The 23,434-nt window shown below is 47.5% G+C and overlaps 1 protein-coding gene across 11 annotated transcripts in view; it reads right to left on the reverse strand.

Moving 5' to 3' along the window:
- JARID2 (jumonji and AT-rich interaction domain containing 2) overlaps positions 1-23,434 on the reverse strand; it is a 230,643-nt gene that overhangs the window by 35,490 nt on the left and 171,719 nt on the right. For 10 of the 11 annotated variants that reach the window (XM_042236974.2, XM_027959027.3, XM_060403774.1 and 7 more), the window contains 2 exons: positions 21,518-21,687; positions 6,047-6,223 (listed from right to left, as the gene is read on the reverse strand). In XM_042236974.2, the coding sequence (XP_042092908.1) occupies positions 6,047-6,223; positions 21,518-21,687 (347 nt within the window). The remainder of the gene's footprint in view (positions 1-6,046; positions 6,224-21,517; positions 21,688-23,434) is intronic. The other variant, XM_060403775.1, reaches the window with a different exon arrangement.

A 23,434-nucleotide genomic window follows, 5' to 3' on the forward strand; every position in this document is an offset into this window, starting at 1 on the left:
GCAACCATCATCACGGCTAAGTTTACAGTCCCCATCACCCCAAAATGAAACTCCATCCCTGCCTGTCCTGAACCCAAATGGAAAGAGTCAGGTGCTCTCCGCATTTTACAAACGGGGAAACTGGGGCCTAAAGAGATTAAACCACTGGATAATGACACCTGGTCAGGAAGGTGGACTCGAGCCAGAAGCTTCTCTTCCACCACCAGACCCATCTCCCCTGTCACCCGTCTCTGAAATCTGCCTGAGCCTCTCACCACAGAGCAAGGGCCCTGCCATTCCCAGGAAGAGACATCTGCATGCTAAATAAATAGGCGCCAGAGCAGCCCTTGGTGTAGGCATGCCCCCAAGGGCCTGCGTGGACCCTCAGAGCAAACGCTAAAGGTAAACAAGAAACGAGGGAGAGCTGATCACCCTAGCGGACGGTTCAGTGGGGTCTGTCCATCACACATGGAGCAGCTCCTGGTGCTGAGGGTGGGCATGACTCACGCTCAGCGCTCACAGTCCCTCTGGGGCAGCCCTCACCGTGTGCCAGGTATCTGAAACATACTAGCTTCCTGAGATTCTCTTATCAACTACAAGGCTATTTCTAGACTTCCAGATCTTACAGTCACATGAAGCATTAACAGCCAATATGGTGCCCCCTACCAGAGAGAAACACAACCTACACCGACTCATTTACCCTTCACAAAAACCTATGAAAAAGCATGCCTACTACCTCTTTAAAGATAAGAAAAGTAGAACGGCCTCAAGTAGCGACTCCATCTGGGCAAACAAGCATCGGTGTCCTGCTCTCAGCCGCTAGACCAAGTGGCCCCAAATGAGGGGGCAGCAGAGGGCTAACAACACACTTACCACTCTGCATATTCTCCTGCTCTTAAAGAGAACAGGCTTTACGAGAACCTGTTGGAGAACCCATACTCCAACTCAGGAGATACAGCTGCCCCAACTGGGAGGAAAAAAAATAATCAAGCTGCAGGAGGTTTAAAAAAAAGGTGAAGAGGATATTCCACAAAAGCATGAGTTAAAGAAAAAAAGCTCTTCACAGCTGGAACAGCATCTCCTCGTGGCACACAGAGGAACCCTGGTCCTGCGCACACAACCCACCCCTCCACCACCCAGACAGGGGGCCGAATGCACCTCGAAGATGATCCCAGGGCAGACATGAGTGAAGTCGGCCAAATGACCAATTTTTGGCCCTTACATAATACACCGCACCCCACCCTGCCCCCCGAAACCCACCCAGGGTCAATTCAAAAGCAATGAAATCATTCCAGCTAGGAATCTAATGACATGCTGTTTACAAAGGCTTGTGAGAAATGTCCCTCTTCAGAAACAGAGGCGCACCAAAAGAGAGGTCTCTGCTATTCCTTCCATTTTCCATTAAGTGCAAAAAAAAAAAGAAAAAGAAACGCATGAGAAGAATACACAATATGGGGCTGATCTGAGCAACCCACTCTCGCTGAGTTCTCCTGTGAAAGGATAAGAAAAACCAAAGCCAGACTCTTTCTAGACAAACGTTGTTAATTCCTCTACCCTACCTCACTTATCCTGATGAAGAACAATTACCAATGACAAGAACTTCTCAAACACTGAGTCACTTCAAATATCAACTTGCAACACAAATACTCAGAGGCAAGTTTTGATTGTGTGTTTGGTGGCCAAATACAGAGATTACCTAAGTGCTTTCCTGTGAGGATATCATCTGAGGCTCCGCAGATGGAGGGGTATTTTGGAAACTGAAGAAGAGTCCTCAAAATAGAAGCTGCTACTGTGACCCTCGAGTTCGTGGAGCTGAGGCTACGAGCACACGTGATGCCGTCCGTGTCACTTCAGATCACGTATTTTAATAAACCACATCTGTTTCCAGTAGGATGCCCAGTGGATTAAATGAGAACATCAGGGTCCTCTGGAATGTCTGCACAACTAAACACGTGCGGAGGACACCAGGCTCTTGCAGGGGACTGCTGTGGTCAGGGGTCAGACCCCCAGGGATCTGGGTGTGCCCCAGCCCGGCCAGTTAGACACGGAGGGGGAAGGGAGGTGGAGAGAGGGCTCTCCTGTATCGGCTTCCAGGGGCCCTGCTCCTGCCCACGCAGGTTCAAGTTCAGGGGAGAAACGAGACCAAGCAGAACGCCGCCGGCAGCTTGGTTAGGTTCTACTCCCTTCAAACCAGCACAGCCTAAATAAAACCATTTTTCTAGATCTGCAGGCAGATCAGGTTTTGGGGCCAAACCTACCCCCATGATAAAGTGTTCCCCACGTCTTCTGTGCATTTACTTCCGCTCCTGGGAGAATACAGATGCCGGATCTCCCAACACACCTCACATCTCCAGCTCACAAAGCAGCGAGAAGCACCACCAGACAAGAGAAACCCAGTGTCATGGAGAACGAAACAAGCACCACGGCCTCCTGCACAGGCGCTGCACCGAGCGCTCTCACCACGCTGCGGACGGACAAGTCCACGTGGTCCGGCCCGAGGCTCAGCAACTGGCACCAGCCTGCTGCTCACTGAAAGGCGACCAGGCCCTAGTGCCTTACACACCTAGTCAAGTTTGGGGCGCTGATGGTGTTCTCAGAACCTGAACCAGAAAAGTCCATTTTTCTGAATTTGAAGGAGGCCTCCTCTGAACCCCAGACAGAAGAAACAAGTGGGCTGGCGCTGGTCCTGGGTAAGCCAGAACCACGGCCTCATACACCTCACCTACCGTCCAACTGCTCTCTACAGATACAACCACCAGCCCACGGCCACACCAACAGATGAGGTAAACACCACCTGCACTCCCCCCTGGAAACTTTCTATCCCAAGCGAGCCCTCTTTAGGAATATCTGTGTCATTCTGTAGTCTTACGTCACATTTAAACAAACATTCACTTTTGCAACTGATGGGTACCCATAATTAAATCCCATTACAAGGAATTCCAAATAATTCTCCTCAATAGTTACAAAAGAAAGAGTCTCAATTAAAAGAACAAAACAAAACCACAACGCAGGAAAGACAAGCTTAAACTGCTATGGGAATCGTGCCATGTTTGATCTGTATGTATTAATCATGGAAACAGAGTTCTCGGGGGTCTGGTCCTGACTGCTTGTGAGAACCACTGGAGTCCTGGGCTTCACTGCTGACACTCTCTGTAGCTCACACTCTAGTGGACACAACCCTGCACCAAGTTTCCTATGGGTCAAAACAGGAGCAAGAAGACAAAGAATGGATGAGAATGGAAAACCGATGGAAACAGGGTGGGATGTAAACATTTTTCATCTGAAAAACATACTACTGTCTCAGAGGAGAAAAACAAAATTTTAGGGATCTTCACCCAGCTAATTTGGTCTTCTTGGAAAAGCCACTTCCCTTGAACAGACAGCAATGCCCAACATCCACTGTAACAAATCTCAAGGGTAATGATGCCTGTACATGAGACACCAGCCATGATTATTTCTTTATTCTAGGATATAAATGAAGGACACGAGTTTGAGCAAGGTCCGGGAGATGGTGAAGGACAGGGAAGCCTGGTGTGCTGCAGTTCATGGGCACAAGAAGAATTGGACCCGACTGACCAACTGAACAACAAAAATAAGTGAAGGAAGTAACAAGTGAGTGCCCATCCTGGCTACCTTGCTCGTTCCATACAAGAGGAAATCGAGAATCAGAGAAACTAAATGCCTACCACACAGCTAATTAAGCCTTGAAAAGGTCAGGAAATGAAGCTCATGACGACTGTTTGATGCTGATAAAGGCCTTACGGGAAAGGATAAAGGTGAGGGTGGGGGAACAAACGCGTGCATCACGCAATTTGGTGTCACAGTATAATTTCAATGATCAAGAAATGGCCGTGAAAGGAACAGTATCCCAGAGCTGAACGTTCGGTTTTCAAAGATGACTGCATTCTAGTTTCACCACTTTGGGGCCATGGCCCTGTGATATCAGTAACTCCTTTCTCTGGTGGTAAAGACAGTGTTTTAAGGAATCTCCTTACACCCTCCTGCTGGGGACCTACTCCCCAGCGTCACTAAGTCACGCTTTAATAACCTGACGTTGGCAGTTCGTGTCCTTGTCCTGGGCCTTCTTCATGCCACAGAGGATGTAGGTAAATAAGCTCAGCTAAATAGGTATTGAAAGCTCACCATGTTTCCAAAATACTGCACCTGAGGCTGAAATTGGCTTTCTCCAAAGCGGACTTCTCGTTTAAAAACAAAACAAAACAAAAAAACTCCCTCTGAGTCACGTGAAACTGGAGGAGCTTTCCTAACAGCCTGTGTATTTCTGAGCTGGCTTCAGCCCCCTCCTTCCACTGGCCTCACATAAACCCTCCAGAGCCACAAGCGCCACCCAAAGCCGGGGGCCCCAGGCACTGGCTCTTCACCGCTGCCAGCCGGACAGGAGCGCAGACCCACCAGCGCCACAGACCGGAGCTGCCACAGAGCACAACCATCCACACGCGCCCCCTGCACGACGATGGCGGCCTCCGGGGCAGGGGCACCAAAAACCTTGACTCTTAGCAGCAATCGGCCACTTTTAGTGATGGGTACAAGACATCAGGTCTTCCCTTTCTTCAACTATAAAGCAAGAAACATCTCTTGCCCTGACCACCTCCCAGTGACTCTGCTGGAGAGAAGTAGATGGGATCAAAAGATAACGTAGATGAACACACCCTAAAATCTATCATACGGAAAACAGCTCTCTGGTCTCTCACAAAGCAGATTTCTGAGACCACCCACTAGTTAGAGAAGCCACCCCTTAATATGAACATGTCTACACACAGCTAGCTAACAGAGGCTATACAAACACTTCACTGAGTGCCTTCGTTACAGGTAAGGAGGCTGAGAAATACTGAGCAATACACTGAGATTACTAACCTCATCTCCTCAACAAACTCTAAGGTCTTTAAGTCACATCCCTGCCATCTCTCTACGCCACCTAAATAAGCAGCAGGACAAATGAAAAATCATTCAACCGTCAAGGCAGAAATGCCAACAACAGTGCAGGCGGCCAGATTCCCATCACACCCAAGTGATCCTGGTCCTACAGGTCCATCAAGTCCAGAAAGACTAGCAGCAGCCCAGTGCTCAGCCGTGAAGGAAAAGAATGAGACGAACTTTCCTCTGCCTCCATCGCTCACTGGCAGCACCGATTTTCTGTCGTTTGTAGATGAGGACGCTCTACATTCTAGGGTCTCTGTGAGTCCCAAGGGACGTATGATCTCGAGCAGAGAACCTGGGTAAGAGCTCACGGAAAGCAGCCATCACTTCTCACTTCCTTTCCCACCCCCGCCACACCCCACACTAATCCAGCTACTCATCAAGTTCTCTCAGCCCATCCCCTGCAGTATTCCTCTATCTGTACTCACATCCTCCCGTCTATACTGCCACCTTTCAGTCCCTTGTTACCTTGAGCCAGGTAATTGCCTACAATTATAGCCTTTCCATGGGTTTCCTCTTCTTGAAATCATTTCCCTTTATGAAATCCTCTTAATTGATGCCAGCTTAATCTTTTCAAAATATAACTCTGATTGAGTCAGCTCCCTGTTGGAAAACCACTGGGCACTTTCCATGGTCAACTCATTTATACTCTCCTCTTTCTCACAGTCGAGCTTTCATTCTTGTTTTTTGGGGCTATGTGTCCTGCCTCTGGAATGTTAACAGTCAGGGGGAAGAAAACAAGTCTAGTTTCTACTACACATGCATGCCCCTGGTTTCACAAGCTGGATAACTGCTGGAACCACAACAGTAAGTGAACGACAGCAGCATCTTCATGAACTCATCTCGACCACGCCTGTTCGGATGCCATATCTTCCGCCTCCAGCACCTACATCTGTGGTCTTATGGAATTTACCATCATCTTCACAAACTTAAGAATATGTATCCAACAATCTATTTACCTCGAACACAACTGTTTGGACCACTTTATACCGCCAATCTCTCCGTTAAGTGCCTGGTACTTAAAGAAGTATGCAAAGCATCTTCATCATCTTCTCAACATATGACCTACTCCGCCTTTCACTCAAAGCTCTGGGTTTTATCTTGAATCCAAATTCAACAGTGGACCTACCATGTCCGTTGTGAACATGCTTGTGGGTTTTCCCTTTCCTGGGGGTTGACTGGCATGAAGATGAAGCGTTGTTGGCGGCTGCTTTGACGTCTTCTGTCTCATCGTCTTCCTCCTCAACGTCCTCCTCGTCCTGAGAGCTTCCGAAATACACCATGCTGTTGGGCAGCGCAGGAGAACCTGGCGGGGTCAAAAGGAGGGGCATAAACACGGGCCTGAGTCTCCACCCCTTCCAGAGCCCACTTCAAGTGGAAAGTGAAAGTTGCTCAGTGGGGTCTGACTCTTTGTAACCTCATGGACTGTACATTCTGTGGAATTCTCCAGGCCAGAATACTGAATTGGGTAGCCTTTCCCTTCTCCAGAGGATCTTCCCAACTCAGGGATTGAACCCAGGTTTCCCGCATTGCAGGCGGATTCGTTACCAGCTGAGCCACCAGGGAAGCCCAAGGATACTGGAGTGGGTAGCCTATCCCTTCTCCAGTGGATCTCCCCAACCCAGGAGTCGAACTGGGGTCTCCTGCACTGCAGGCGGATTCTTTACCAACTGAGCTATGAGGGAAGCCCAAGTGGGCCCATGTACTAAATTACAAACTTAAATCCTCATGACTGAGCAGATAAAACAAAGCAATTCATCTCTACTGCCATTTTTATTTTTCAAACATCCTCCAGGAAATAGAACTCTATCTGTGTCCCTTTAACAGATTTCAAGCAAAATCCCCCAGCAGGGAGGAGGGACAATGCCATTCACCAAACATAACAAATCAAAAATTTTAAAATCTCATTTGACTACTTTTGAGAAGGGAGTGGGGAAAACACCAAAGACTGAATTGAGCAAACAAAAACCCTACCCACAGTGTCAAGGACATGAGACTATTTTGGGTTACATCGTCTGGACTTAAACAGTATGAACTTAAGCAAATGAATGTAAAACGAAAAAAGAGAGAGAGAGAGAGACAAGTGATAAAAACAAAATATGACACTTCCTTATAAAAGGAATCTGTCTCATATGCATAGGGGGTGAGTGACAGGTATGGATTCCAAACTCACAATATATTTGGAAGCTACTTTGATATTATGATCAGGTTAATAACATGTAAAATTATTAAAATAAATTCCTGAATAATACTAACTAGAAGACTGGCTTAAATTTAAAAATCAAAAAAACCTCTTCATAGAACTCAATCCCCTACTCCTTTCACACCTTAACCTCATCTCCAAATGTTTTTGCTTCTGAACCTAAGACAGAACAAGCTCAATATTACAAAGAAGCACAATACCGTTCTTTATTAAATCATGACTTTTCAGAAGGAGATCTCTCCATTCACTGGTATACTGTTTGGGACCAAAGGCTGTTCATTTTTTAAAAAATAATCAATTAGTCAGTTAATTGATCAGTTAGTCGATCAATTTTTGAAACCCTTGAGTTAATTTCTGGGAATAACTTTCATTTTCTTTCCCATTAAGTATCCTGAGGAGAGCTGCTACCAAGTAACAGAAGAATAAATGGTAAGTTCATTTCTTCTCTTGCCAGCATCCTGTGAATGAGCTAACACTTCAGGAGTATCTGTTAAGACTGAAGTAACTGAACGTGCTCTCCTTCCCAAACTGGGTCTCAAACTTCAACCACAATCGCTAGTTTAACCATTCCAGCATCAGGGCTACCTGTTCTAACATGGAGATGGACGTGAACGAGCAGCCTCAGAGCACTGAAGTGGCGAACCACGACTGCCCAGCTCCCGGAAATGCAAAGACAGCACCTTCCACTTGTTGTCAGCATGACCTACTGATACTCAAACACCCCAGCCCGCAAGTTATGTGGGCCACAGCACTGAATGGAAACGAAACTCCAGAGGGATGTGTGTGACAAGCACTGGAGACACTCCGACCAAAGCCATTTCCTTTGTTTTCTCCCCTTTGATCATTTCCAATTAGAAGCAGGTTCTCAACAGAAGGAAGGTCTGTCAGAGGCTTTGGGGAAAACCATCTGATCAAGCAGAAGTTAGAAGATGCAGCTTTTAAAAAAAAAAGAAAAGAGGAGGAGGAAATATCTGGCCTTTTTCCCACTAGAACAGTATATTTACCCTTGTACTAAGTGGTTTTACAACTAGTACAAGATTGAACAGAAAAAGAAGTGACACCATCCTTCCCAGCTTCATACTTAAAAGTTTCCAGTCAGAACATATCATTCACAGAGACACAGAGTAAGTACCTCCAAGGCCAAATGTACCTACACTGATGGGTCATTTCCTGCTGTTGCTGCTGCTGCTAAGTCGCTTCAGTCGTGTCTGACTCTGTGCGACGCCAAAGATGGCAGCCCACCAGGCTCCCCGTCCCTGGGATTCTCTAGGCAAGAACACTGGAGTGGGTTGCCATTTCCTTCTCCAATGCATCAAAGTGAAAAGTGAAAGGGAAGTCACTCAGTCGTGTCCAACTCTTAGCGACCCCATGGACTACAGCCCACCAGGCTCCTCTGTCCATGGGATTTTCCAGGCAAGAGTACTCGAGTGGGGTGCCATCGCCTTCTCCAGAGTCATTTCCTAAATCTAACCTTTAAAAAAAAAAATCTTTATTGAATTTATTACACAACTGCTTCCGTTTTATGCTTTGTTTTTGGCCATGAGGCATGTGGGATCTTAGCTGCTCAACCAGGGATAAATCCATACCCCTGCACTGGAAGGTGAAGTCTAAAACCTCTGGACCAATAGGGAAGTCCCATGAATCTAAGTATTTAAGAAAAAAACCAAGAAACCTTATTTCAGCACTCAAAAAGAGGTTCTGAGTTAACAAAAAAATTATAAAGAAAGAAAGGAAAGGAAATTTCCCACAAACGCCAACTCATTCTAGCATGTGACATGACATCAAGAAACACGTTACGTGCTGTCAGACAGAGCTGGGGACTCAACACTTGGAAGCGACAGGCTCAGCCATTAAGTTTTCCTCTTCAGTAAAAGAAGGAAAGAGGTTAAACATACTTCAAGTTCCTTCAAGATCAAAATAGCCACACCTAACTTCTCTCAAAGAAAGGCCTCCCTGCACACTGTCGGATGCACTGACCAGCGGCTGAAACCAGAAAGCAGATTATACAGTCCCACACAGAGCAGGTGCCTGTGTAGACCCTGCAGTAACTTCCAGAGCTCACTCTGCCCCCCACTGGAGGGAAGCAGGATTGCAGGATGGAATTTCAGGAAGTAAGCCAGTACCCCCTCGCCTTGCTCCACCCCACCAGGATCAGGACAGAAGGCAATAAACTCTGCAACTGAGGCCATTTGGGAGCAAAGCAAGTCTGCCCAGTTCTGGGAAAAATCCACACGAACCACATGAGAAATTAAGAGGTAACCGCCACCCAATACATGAAGCATCACATTCCTTATGTTCAAGACTCTGAGAAAGGGGTGAGCACTAAATTTATGCCAAAGAACTAAAACGGAGGAAATGCTGAGGAGCTCAGTTCAGAACCCAAGTTTCATTAATATCCTACAGAAAGCAAATAGGGTATTTTTAACAAAAGAAGAAAGCAACCAAACTCATGAATCCATTTCTTTAAACAGCTTCTCAGCCAAGTGTACACAGTGATGTAACCTGATGCGTGTTCTACATGGGAAACGTGCAGTAGGAAGCGAACACCAGGGAAGGGGTGCGGAGCAGGCTCCCTGAGGGAGTCACTCTTAAAGCAAAACTTACAATAATATAAGGTTTTTCTGATGGGACTGGCTCTGCAGTCAAGAGGTGGAAAAGACACAAGTATGGGGGGGCGGGGTGCAGCGCACAGGGAATAAAAGCGATTGCTTTCACCCTAAAAAGTAACGTGGGTTCTCTCCTAAATGACTTGCTGGTTGGGCCTAAAGACAAAGCATCAGCAAAATAAAGACAATACAGGTACTCAAATAAGAAGAGGAATGGAGAGACTCCTGTGATGAAAGGAGAAGAGGTTAGTGGAGGAAAAAGACCAGTGCTTGATCACGAGGAGCCTTGGGCAGAAAGGTCAGCGCTAACAGAGTCAGGATGCCCTTGGCTCAAATAATAAGCTTGTGCCAATTCTCCTCTCTGCATCACGGCCTGGGTGGAGCCTTACCACCTTCCACGTTTCATTTAAAAAGCCACTGCCAATCTCAGGAGTGGCCTCATCAACTATAGCTTCTCCCCCAGAAGGAACATACCTTCAGAATTTTTCTGGATATCTGCATACCTGTACCTCTTGTTAACCTTGCTAACAAGTTAACGCATGCAAGAAAAGACTAAATCCAACAACACTGAATATTCTAAACCTCGGTCACCACATAGCTACTGGTAATCCCTCTAAGACCCGCTGACATGTCCACTTAGAAGTGATGGAGAGGGTCAAGCCAACATTCCAGATCAAGGGGAACCACAGCACCCAGGAAAAAGCAGCAAAAACAGCTTTTCCTTCTCTCTTGTTGACACAAAACCAGGAAGATCATCTCACATGGCATGACCAAGGTGAGAGAGAAACAAAGACTGCTAAAGACTGCTAGATACCTAGAAAGTAACTGCAGAAGATCCTCAAATAAAAGAGAGCCAAAAGCATCTGAGAAACCAAACTGATCAGACATTCACAGAGAGCCTTTCTCTCTTCTTAGCCAAGATACAAGCTCGATTAGCTAATTTACAAATAAGCTTAAAGGAGGAGGAATCTGTTAGACAAAGAAACAGATGAAGGAAAGGGTATTTCAAAGCCTTGAAAACAGCCAGTAGTCTGGACTATTTATCACTGGTAAAATCACCCCCTTCCTCCTTATAAAATGGGTGAATGGGTCCATTTGCTAACCCAACTGAAGCTGTGTGCATGGAAAGTTAACATTTAGCATCTGAAAACAGAAGACTGCGTGTTTTTAGAATTTTTGATTAAAAATTGTCTGCAACTCATAGATTCTCACACTTAAGAAGCAAACTTCCTCTCTAGAAAATTTATTAGGGAAACTTTTTGCCTCCAAACATCAGGTGAGGTAAACTTTTGAAAAGCTCATTGTGGGCCTAGCATTCAGGAAAACAGGGCATGGATCTACAGAGATGAAAATAGGATGGGAGAGATGGGAAATACAACAAGGAAAAGCTTCCAAAAGAGAAATCATCCCCTCCCACGGCAGACCACTACGGTAAAAACAAGGGGTCTGAGAAAGGGCTGAGTGGCCCCACCTGGTTCCTGGGGTGGGCTCACTCCCCTCCGTAGGTGCCAGCCCCTCTTGTGAGGTTAATCAACAAGTCAGAGAGGTCACCTCATCACACAGAATAACTCCGACTATCTCCGCCATGGGCTTCCCTGGTGGCTCAGAAGAATGTAAAGAATCCGCCTGCAGTGCAGGAGACCTGGGTTCCATCCCTGGGTTGGGAAGACCCCCTGGAGGAGGGCTTGGCAAGCCAGTCCAGTATTCTTGCCTGGAGAATCCCATGGACAGAGGAGCCTGGCGAGCTACAGTCCTCAGGACTCGCAAAGAGTCGGACATGACTGAGTGGCTAAGCACATCTCCTCTACAAACTCTGTAGTTTTAAAGCAGTCATCAATGAAAGGTGAATGCTTTTAATGTTTTAAGAGGGTTATGGATGGCATCGGAGAAGGCAATGGGACCCCACTCCAGTACTCTTCCCTGGAAAATCCCATGGACAGAGGAGCCTGGTGGGCTGCAGTCCATGGGGTCGCTAAGAGTCGGACACGACTGAGCAACTTCACTTTCACTTTCATGCAATGGAGAAGGAAATGGCAACCCACTCCAGTGTTCTTGCCTGGAGAATCCCAGGGACGGGGAGCCTGGTGGGCTGCCGTCTATGGGGTCATACCAGCAGCATGGATGGCATAGGGAATGAGGGGCAGGGGGTATACACGTATAATTACAGTTTTCTATTAAAATCACAGACAGCTTTTTCTCTCCTGATTATTCAAGCGCATTAGCAAACGTAAAAAAAAAGTCTGAACTTGGATCAGTCGGTGGAATCGGGAGTGCAGAACGCATCTGTGCTTTGCCAAAGCCGTATTTCATTACTTTTCAGAATTAGTTGGCAATGTCTCCACAATATTTACTGAAGTGAAAACCAAATGTTTTCATCTGGACAAAAATCAAACTGTGGTATGTTACAACCACAACAGAAATCATTTTAATCCAAAAGCTTGCTTTCTCTAATTTGGGCTGCGGTTTCTGTAAAATTGGATTCTTCTCTGTGAATCATGTACACACAAGCCCTCTTTCTCATTATCTTCCCTCCCCCGACCAGTTCTTTATCTTAACAAGCTAAACATAGCCCGTTCTGCTAGATTTTGGAAAAGACCCTAAAGGGATTCCCCGCCCGCTGTCATTTAGCTGGAGAGTCAAATTCTGTAGCTTGAGCTCACACACTGTGCCCCGGATTTGGCATGTTTGTGATGGATCTTCAGGATACGCACAGAGAATGGAAGCAATCGGGCCCTACACCACGTGCTCAGACGCTCAGTCGGGTCCAACTCTTTGCAACCCCATGGACTGCAGCCCACCAGGCTCCCGTTTCCATGGAATTCTCCAGGCAAGAACACAGGAGCGGGTTGCATTTCCTCTTCCAGGGGGTCTTCCCGACTCAGGGATGTTCCGTTTCCTGCACTGGCAGTTAAGTTCTTTACCACCAGCACCACCTAGGAAGCCCCTTATCATATTAAAAAAATAAAACTTCAAAGGGAACAGGTAGGGTCTGGGGAGATAGTTATTCACTGATTCTCTGAGTTCTAGGAGAGGAGAGCTCCATCCTTTGAAACTGAACAGTCATCAGAGAAAGTGGGTGCAACCTTGGCCCATTAATCCCACCGTCTACGTACCCAGCACTGACCCAAGCACCTGTGGCCCACCCTCCCCCTGCACACTCAGGCACCCACACACCTAATACAAGTGCCACGAGAGCCCAGGACAACTGTGACACACGGAGTGATGGTCTGTCTCTTTCTTCCACATCAGCCTTTACGACTGACCAGGGAATAAGAATTTCCACCAGGGTTTCCCAAGCCCCGCCCATTCCCATATAACTCTTAAGATCGGGTACTAAATCCATCTGCTATTTTCTTTAGAGTGATTTACTTTCATGATTTAAATGACTTTTCTCTATTGTATCAGTAGAAACTTAATATCATGCGCCCTAAAAAGAAAAGGTAATTAATATTACGATCAAAGTTTTCAACATTCACCCTACTTCATTTCTGGCACCACCAAGCAGCAGGACTCGGGCAAGAGCCCGCCAGCCAAAGCCCAAACACAAAGGGGGCCCCTAGTTCCTTATGGTACACGGAGAAGGCTGGATAACGGAGCCTCTACTCAAACTGATCTTCCTTTTAATACACACATATCAAAAACAAGGGCGCCAATCACTGGACTACCTGGAGTCTGAAAGTCCAGGGCGACATGCCAGCTTGGCAGTCATGTACCCGCTTGTTGGGAGACTCAAGTTTACTTGCCTGTACAATGGGCTTAGTATCTTCATACGTAACAACTGTGATGACCCCGAAGGCTGTGAGGTAACACAGGAGAAAGCTCTCTCGACACCCACGTGGCAATGCCACTTTTAGGGTGACACATGGCTCAGGAACAAAACCCACAACTATGAAAGCAGGCTGCCCCCTTCCACAGGTGAGAGCAAAGGTGATTTACTTCCTACCTGCTTTCCTAAATGGGAGAGTCTGCAGACTGGCCACTGGGAGAGGATGGGGTGGGGCCCAGAAAGAGGACGGAAACACAAAATGAACTCAGTAGCTAGTCTGGAATTTGGGAACAGGTGGCAGAGCAACCTGCGAGGGCTGCAAAACTTCAGCCCTTGGGAGCCTGTTTCCAGGAAGAACAGGGAGGAAGTGGTGATGCTACTGTCCTCTCAGAGGCCTCCTCTTCAGTTACTAGCTCCCAGGTGTGGGTGCCTGACCCCACGTTTAGGCAATGCCTTCCAGCAGAGCAGAGCTTGGGAAATCCCACGAACAGAGGAGCCTGGTGAGCTACAGTCCATGGGGTCACAAGGGTCAGACACGACTTGAGCCGCCACCGCCACCACCAGAGCGGGGCACGTGTTCTGTTTGCAAGAGCCCTGACGTGAGGGACTCAGCGACGCAAACCACCTTCCCTCCTGACACGCAGCTCACAGGGAGACTCAGCCAAGCACAGAGACGGGAGAAAGTGCCTTTGATTAGCAGCTGGAACAATCGACTTACTACTACCTTCCCCCCTTGTCATCTATACCCGTGGCTTGAAACACACATGAACAAACACACATCTGGTCCAATGGAACAAGGTCTCTGGATCTCTCTGAAGCAAATGAACGCAACGCACAGGTCACACCACACGGAGAGCACAGTGGGCTCAACCTATGTAACTTCCACCCATCATGTACACGGCGGGAAACAAGTCAGAAATTCACTTCACTGCGGCCACACAGAGGCCATCTCAAGTGTGCTCTCTCTACGGAGAAAGCGCCCACAGACCTTAACAGAGACGTAAACACAGGGCAAGGGGCACCGTGCCCTTAGGACGTGGATACTGGCCCCTTCAGCGCTGTCAGCTGTCGGCCAGGTGCTCCACAAACAAAACAGGACTAACCTTACTCCCACATTTCTGCCCCCATTGACCGTCTCTAAATGGGATTTCAGAAAGGATGAGAAAGACTGAGGGCATCAGCAGAAAGTAGGCAAGAGGCCGGAGACAATCTGAGAAGCACACTGACTCGGTGCCGGCAGCCACAGGCGGGGAGCAAGGACTGGCTTCATCCCCAGGGAGGGCAGAGCCTGGTCAGGGGCCAGCTGGCCTGGAGCACGGCCAACCCTCTGAGCAAAACGTCTTGGAGTTTGAACGACCGATCGAGGTCACAGAGCAATTAGAGGGGCCCCATCCCTCCCCTCCTGGGCGCTTCAGGAGCCGATGGTTTCATATTTCTTCATAATGAGCCTGATAAACTCTTCTGGCAAATAAACTGCTTGCTCAGCACAACTCAGCCAAGTGTACAGACTCTGTTGGAAAACCAAGCGTATGAGGAACATAAGGCTGGTTTAGTGTGAAGAATCGTGAGGACAGCCACTGGAATCCTCAGGGTAGCGAGAACATCACTTTGTCTGTTACCCCTCCCAAAAAATTAAGATGCAACACCTCCCCAAAAGGATTCATCCAGAAAAGAGTTGTGTACCACTGTGACAGAGGTCCCTGCTCCCCAAAGACTTCCATCAAGCACTCCCATTTCGCTCAAGCAAGTTCATTATCAGAGCCATGGTGCTCCTCGCAATCGGAGGATTACTTAATTGCTTTCTAGCAGGTTAATCCCCTTTCGTTTTGTGACCTCTAAATCACCCCAGGCTTTTGCATTTGCCCTACTTACAATTTATTGAAAGTCAGTATTCTATCGAAATACACATGCCTTGCCGATAAAGCTGGCGACTGTCTTTAGAAAGTTCCACGGGTGGCCTGTCTCTTCTGGTACCTGCATTCTCCTTGGCTGGTCTTTTAAACTGTCCCTCCTCCGTGTCACTTGGAGGAACCTGTTCCCCTTCCCTGTTCATCTCCTAGATTTACCAGGGAACACCAAGGGGCTGGATGGTACCACAGGCCCCATCTGGCCCGCTTTGCACCCGCAATTTAGTCTAACTCCACAGCAACCACATGCTGACTGCACATCCATTTTACAAAAGAGGACACCGAGGCCGAAAGCTTTAAGTCACCTGCCCAGGATCCACGAGCATCCATCGGCCTCCTGCCTGTCTTCCTGCAACAGCCCACTGCTTAGGCTTCGGTTACCTTGATCCATTTTTCCAGTGCTGCCACGATCAGCTTATTCAACAAAGGTCTAGACCCGTGAGGCCTCCCCGTCAGCCTGGGCCCACAGCACCTAACACATCAGACTCCCTGCTTTAACGAGGGGCTAGCTCTCCAAGCCACGAAGTCACCCGCCCAGCCTTGGGAGGGGCTTCTGCAGACCTTTCTCTGTCTGTAAGGCCAGCTCCCCGCTAGAGCCTGCGCAGGGTGCCCTTCCCTCCTCTCCACCTGTGCCCTCTCTGCCCGGCACAGCCACTCTGACACCTGCATGCCGGGCCAGTCCACTGCCCCCATCACGCTTTCCTGTTGTAATCTCTGTTTTCTAGTTTCTGGCACTGAAAAACAGTTCAATAGAGGCCGAGTTAATTAGCAACTGAATGACAAGTGATAGCTGAAGATTCTCTAGGACTTGGGAAACAAAAGGCAAGTGGTCCCCAAACAGAAAGGATTGCTTCACCAGGGCTGCGGGAGGGGGCGGGGGGTGGGGGGGGGTCTTCCCTACTAACTCCTCCTGGAAAATAGCTCTCTTCTTCCCTGTGAGGCTGGCCTGTGATGCCCAGGGTCAGAAGAAGCAAGCATGTAGGTGTGTATTTTCAGGGATCCTCTTTATTTGCACTGCCCCCAAAAGAGAAAAATACAAATAAGAGACTCATTTAGCCTGCTGCTGCTCCACTGTTCGATTTTCAAATCTGCAAATAGTCATAGAACAAAGAGAAGATGACAGAACTCATTAAGAACAACAATGACAAAAAATGCAGTGATGGTACAACCCCCCTTCTCTGCAGATCTACACCCCAAGAAAAAGACTAATTATGCCTCTGGCTGGACCCAGGCAGACCCTCTCCAAAGCAGCCATTTAAAAATAAAGACAAAGCAAGCAAACACACCGGCTGGCTGGCACCATCACGCTTGCTTATTCTTTGGAAGTTTCAGGGGACCAGGTTAGCAGTAAAGAAGAGAGTCCTACCAAACTCAGCTGAAAGGTCCCTACCTGCCTTAAGACAGATTTTTTTTTAAATCTCTAAAGCTTATCTCTGAACAACTGGCTGGTGTGTTGACATGTACACACTCTTCTCAGTCAGAATTATTAATGGCACAGTTTTTTCCTCACCCGTTTTCAGTGAAGCTGTGGGAAGAAGGGGGGGTCTTGGGTTTGCTGGGGGTCACTGATGGGTAATTAACACCGAGACTTAAAGAACTCCATGAGCCAGCTTTCTCTCCATCCCAAGATCCATTCTCTTCCATATTTCAAATCAGCACTGAAGCTGTTCTGGATAACTAAAGACCAGAGAAAAGGATGATGTGCAATCCCTGGCAACAAACATCGCTTCCAGGTCTCCGGTTCCGGCATGATTTTTGCAGCCGGGCTTTCTCTCCTGTCAATACTGAGCTTTTACTGGATCTGTGCTTGCTTCCACCCAAGGGTGATGGAGCGGCTCGGTTCTTGAGGCTGAACGTGAAGTCTGGGGCTCAGACAAGCTCTGTCTGGCTTGGAACTCCAGCCAGAAAAGCAGTAACAGAATTAGATTGCAGGTATAAAAAAAAGTTCATCAAATTCAAGTGTCACCAGCAGTTGATATCTACAAGTTAGAAACACATCTACATGTAAGTCGAGGATCAGATAAATGATGGGCCGCCCACACGACGGAATGGGCATTTATGTGATACTGAAACAGAAACCAGAGTGCCAGAAGAAAATGCAGCTCCATCTGGGCTGTGGGGCTTATGTGCGCATAGAAGGCTCAGCAGCATTTTCACTGAGGAGGTGGTAAACAGTGCCTGGCTCTAGGAGACTGGAGGGAAGGGTATTTTGATTTTTTGATTTTTGGCCTATTTCTCCCTCTTTTCCACTGATCTTCCCTAGTGGAACATGAAATCGTTTTATGACTAAAAAAAGTTTAACACTTGACTTTGCATTTGAACCTGAAAGGAAATTACTGAAGTGCCACAACAGACATTGTCTATGTGACCCTTGTTCACTTCAAAATGCAAGTTTTAATTGGCTCAAACAATTCCATATTAAAATACGCTGGCTAATACCACCGAACGCACCACATTTCCAGGAACACGAGGTACTCGGTGTGTCACCTATCGTTTGAGGCTTTAAGGAAAGCCGTATCAGATAAACACACTTGACCTCACAAATTCAAGGCTTTTACAATAAAATACCTTAAATCTAAAAAGTTCAGGAGGAAGAGTAAGAGAGTACAACATTCTGTGTCAGAACCTTACTGTGTATCAATTAAAAACAAACAACAAAACCTGTTTTATTGTCTGGCTCATCAATGTAGGAATATTTTTCCAGCCTCAGAGCATTTTTCCAAAATTATTTTTAAAAACATCTTAGGTTTCATTTCCTGAAATGTTTGTTCCATCTGACAAGTGAAAGAAGTAAACTCTATGAAAAGATAGGATTCTCCTACATCTAGAGTCTGTCAATGCCAAAGACCCCAGATGTGATGTTTTCCCTAGATGCCAAGTACCTGAATAATAAGCATGCCTCTCCGAGCAAGGTCCTCCCCCAATCGCCAAAAGCACAGAAAATACGATTTTACAAAATTGTGCATAAACAGGTGCTCGTTGCACACACAAATTCCTCTCCAAAAACAAGTCACACTCACTCCACAGGTAGAAATGTTCAGAACTAAAACCCATAATCGGCAGAGCAGTTTTCTGACATCCTAATAGAGCAAGGACTGATGTTGAAGCTGAAACTCCAATACTTTGGCCACATGATGCGAAGAACTGACTCACTGGCAAAGACCCTGATGCTGGGAAAGACTGAAGGGGACGACAGAGGATGAGATGGCTGGATGGCATCACCGACTCAATGGACATGACTTTAGTAGGCTCCAGGAGCTGGTGATGGACAGGGAGGCCTGGCGTACTGCAGTCCATGGGGTCGCAGAGAGTTGGACAGGACTGAACAGCTGAACTGAACTGAATAGAGCACGATCAGTGAATCTTCCTGTAGGAAAGTAAAGAGTGCAGGCATGGCTCCAGGGCAGATCTGGCTCCAGTGGCATTAGAGACACAGCAGAAGAGTTCTACTGATGCAGAGCTTTGATTAGTGACCTGAGTCACCCAGTTGCTAAAGGCACTGCTGACCCCTCAAAGATCCCCTCAGCTCAAACTCCTCCTTCTAAGCACCCTCCTGGTCCCACTCACCCTCCATCACCAATGACACCACCCCACAGCAGCCTCACCACCTGCCCGTCACCCTCGCCTCTTCTCTTCCTTTCACCCTTCACAGCCAATCCTGCACCTCTTTCCTGCTGGGCTTTCACACCATCCACTCTCAACACTCAGGATCACTAGGTTCCATCTGCAAGCAGCCACATCAAACCCAAGGGAGATGCTGGCAGGAGGCCCCGCCACCCCCCCTCCCCTTCGTGAGGGCCAAGTGGTCCACACCGGAACACGATTACCCTCCTCCTGTATGTCCTGAGAGTCTCCAGGACTATCAATAGCCTGTAAAGTCAAACAAAAACCGCAGCCCTTTATCTTCCCTTGGCCAACAATTCAGTCCGAAAGCTAACTGAGTGGGATGCGGTGGGGGTGAAGGACAACCAGAGAAGCTGGTGTGGGTTGTGAGAGCCCCAACAGGGTAAAGACGTGTTCACACATGGGCAGTACACTCATGGGGTCGGAGCTAAGTGAACTCCATGGGGAGGATGGCGGCAGAGATGGGCACGGGACACTCTGGAAAAAAATGGGTCGATAAGTAATTTGTAGATGTAACAGGAGCCAGCTTAATCCAAGTTTAATATGGAAAAAAGAAAACCAGAGTGAACCCTTTGGTTCTAAACTAAAACCAGAGGTACTGGTGCTCACTCGTGGATTTTAACAGATCTAGAGACACAAATATATATACTCAACAAGCACATGTGTACATGTGCACATACACACCCTTGCACACATGCATGAGTACTTAGTCACTCAGCTGTGTCCGACTTTTTGCAACCCCCTGGACTGCGGCCCGCCAGGCTCCTCTGTCCATGGGGATTCTCCAGGCCAGAATACTGAATGGGTTGCCAGGCCCTCCTCCAGGGGATCTTCCCAACCCAGGTCTCCCACATTGCAAGCAGATTCTTTACCAGCTGAGCCACAAGGGAAGCCCAAGAATATTGGAGGGGGTAGGTAGCCTATCCCGTCTCCAGCGGATCTTCCCAACCCAGGAATTGAACCGGGGTCTCCTACATTGCAGGTGGATTCTTTACCAGCTGAGCCACCAGGGAAGCACACACAAACACACACAATGCATTTCCCTCCAATAGCTGTGAGCACACCTCAGGCCCAGATCCCAACTTCAGGAGAGCAGATGTTCCTTAGAGTAAACAGGGCTCCTTGGAGCAATGGCCCAGGCAAGCCTGAGGGAGGGGATGTGTGAGATGAGCCCGGGGACCTCTGCTGTGCCAGGGGGCCAGGATGGGAGGATCTCAGGGAAACATCAAAGGTCAAGGGTGCCAGCGTGCAGGGGCTCCACCGACGGGATCTGGGAAACCCAAACATCAAAATAAAGGAGAGTAACAGATTACAACCTTCTAAACAAAACAGGAAACGAGTCCACACAGACACCAAAAAATGAGTATATCAAGTCTGTTGAGAAATGAAAGAGAGAGTTTCAAAGAGTCTCCCAATGAAATACATATAAATTGCAAAGGCTGCCAAGGGTCCACTTACAGTGAAAAAGCCTGACAGACTCCCCCGCAATCAGTGACCAACCTGAGCACCATCAAAGGACAGACTGACAGACTGCCCCCAGCAGGATTAAGAGAAGAATCCCCGCCTATGATACTCTTGCCCAAAATGGAGACTCCGCAACCTCCTTTTCCTCCCTGTGTTCTCCTCTCTGCGTTCCCGGAGTAAACACGTTCCCAAAACGAGGCCATGTAAACCCAAACTCATCCTTCATTACAAAACTGCGTCACCATGCTCTCCTGTTCATCAGTCCCATTCCTATGTATTTCCACTCTTACCTACGCTTAGAAGGTTCTACTGCTGTTTCTCCCCAAGGAGTGAGTGTGTGTGATGGGGGGCGTTGCTGGGGGTGGGGGAGGGGGAGGGGGCGGGGGGAGGCGCACCAGCGCGCGCGGAAGTAAGCCCTCCCACCATAGCGTGGCTTACTCCCAGACCTCAGGACACAAAAGGAAAAGGGACTTCACACCCATCCACAATCAGCCCACCAATAATAATAATAATAATAATAATAATGAAAATTACAAAACAGAAAGCCGAGTTAGCAAAAGCATGTGTGTGATGGTGAGGTGACAGAGGTGCTAACCGGATGTCAGGGAGAAGTCAATTATAAAAACGTGAACCTACACACAACGACAGTGTGTGCTAAGAGGCCAAAAAAAGGCGATTCAAGCATCAGAGGAGGGACTTCCCTGGCGGTCCAGTGGCCGAGTCCCCACACTCCCAGGGCTGGGAGCCTGGCTTCAATCCCTGATCAGGAAAGGAGATCTCATATGCTACAGCTAAGGCCCAGTGCAGCCAAATAAATAAATACAGTAACAACAACAACAAAGAACCAGAGGAAAACAGAAAGAAGACTCAAGTACCTTCTTGGTGGAGCCCCTCCTTTCACAGGTCAACCAGGCTGGGGAGCCGCAGGTGTGCAGCAGAGAGACCAAAGTCAACGCCGACACCCGGGGTGACACCTGGTCCCTTTTATTTCAACCAGGCCGCCCCCCTCACACTGGCAACAGAGTCTTACCTCGAAGGCAGAGAAAGGTAAGAAAATCTTCTGTCTTAGGCTTCCTTTTAGAGAGGTCAGAAATTTGAGTAGCTGGAGGGGGTAGCAATGGCTCCACTATCTTGACTGGAGTTGTGCTGGGACTATTCGGCTGGGATTGAGCAAACTTCCTTTGTGCTTGCAGCCTGGGCCTGGAAGAGCAAGAGAAAATTAAAAAGAAATTAAGCGGAGATCAGAAGATATAGATCTACGTGCAGCAATAAAATCATGACACAAAGGGAAGAAAGACTCTGTTTCAAGCAAATTCTTTGTTTCTAATTAAGGTTCTGTATATCTCACACACTCTAATAAACCACAAGCTTGCTTTAAAGGGCAATAAATTTGCTTAAAAGGCTGCGTTTTCTAAACTGACATATAATATACACCATGATCATGTGTGTATGTGTGCACACAAGCTCATGCCTGTGCAAACCATGTGTGTGCCTGGGTATTTCAAAACCAGCATGCCGTATTAGACGATATGGGATTAACGGCTTTCTGTATACCACCTGCCACATTTACTTAACAGTCTGAACTCACAGGATACTGTCACAAACACATGCATGACCCCCTTCATACTGTGTAAGGACACTCCACCCACCTTGGTCTGTCACCCACCTGGTCTTACACCCTAACCTCTAGGCTTTCGTGACTCCAATCCAGCCACATGAATTCCCTACACCAATTAAAGCTTATAATACAGGCGGGGGTGGGGGAGATCTACTTTCCTAGTCTATTCAAAACCCATCATTCATGGCCAAATCATGGGTTACCTTCTGCCTGCACAGAAAGCCTAAAATCCTGAGGGATTAAAAAAACTGGCTTTAACTAACCTACCTTCAGGCCTCTTCCCTATTACCATCCTACATAGACATCAACTTCCTAATTTATCCACTTGGTGTCTACAAATCACAGCTTCGATCTTGTACATTTACACAATTTTATGAGTCAGCATGCATGCGTGTTGCTAAGTCACTTCAGTCATGTCTGACTCTTTGCGATCCTGTGGACTGTAGCCCACTAGGCTCCTCAGTCCATGGGCTTCTCCATGGCAGGGAAGAATACTGGAGTGAGTTGTCATGCCCTTTCCAGGGGATCTTCCTAACTCAGGGATCGAACCCACATCTCTTATTCTCCTGCACTGACAGGTGGGTTCTCTGATAATTACCGCCACTGTTAGCCCCTTACATGCCAGACAATCTATTAACTTGAATCCTAGTGAACCTTGCAAAGGTTTCTTTACTTCTTTCCTAAAGTTAATTTTTCTTTCTCCACCTGAGGACTTTTACCCTCTGTATAACTGGTTTGACCTTTATCATAAATTGCATATTAGCTTTTGCCTACCAAGCCAAGGGACTGACCTTCCAGAAGGATCAGCTAGGGGGAAGGGGTGACTGATTCAGAGACTTAAGAGCTGTTTCTTTTGGGGGTGGAGGTTGCGGGTGGGTTGGATATGTGACAAAATAAAGGAACTGTGTGTGTGTGTGGGGGGGGGGGGTTGTTCCTAGTATAATGTAGTTATGTGGAAATGGGGAAACCCTGTCTTTTAGAAACGCAAAAGGAAATATCAGTATTTATAAATAAAATGATACTATGTCTAGAGTTCGCTTCAAAATCAGAGAAGAGCTGTGTTTCTCAAACTGAGATCACTTTAGATTCTCTGTCTTTTACAAATGGATGTTTTTATGAGATAATTACTCTAGAGGAAAAATGAAAGACACAAACTTCAAGCCCAGATCTATTCGACAGACATCACTCTGCTCAACCACCTAAATGTGCTCGCCGCTCACTCAGTTGCTGTATTCAACTCCCTGGCACCAGGCAGCACACAGCCTGTGCCCTCGGCAGCATCACTTTGGAGAAAGGAGAGCACACAGGAAACTAGACAGTGGTCCAACA

Source organism: Ovis aries, chromosome 20 (genome assembly GCF_016772045.2).
Source record: "Ovis aries strain OAR_USU_Benz2616 breed Rambouillet chromosome 20, ARS-UI_Ramb_v3.0, whole genome shotgun sequence".
Lineage (NCBI taxonomy): Eukaryota > Metazoa > Chordata > Mammalia > Artiodactyla > Bovidae > Ovis > Ovis aries.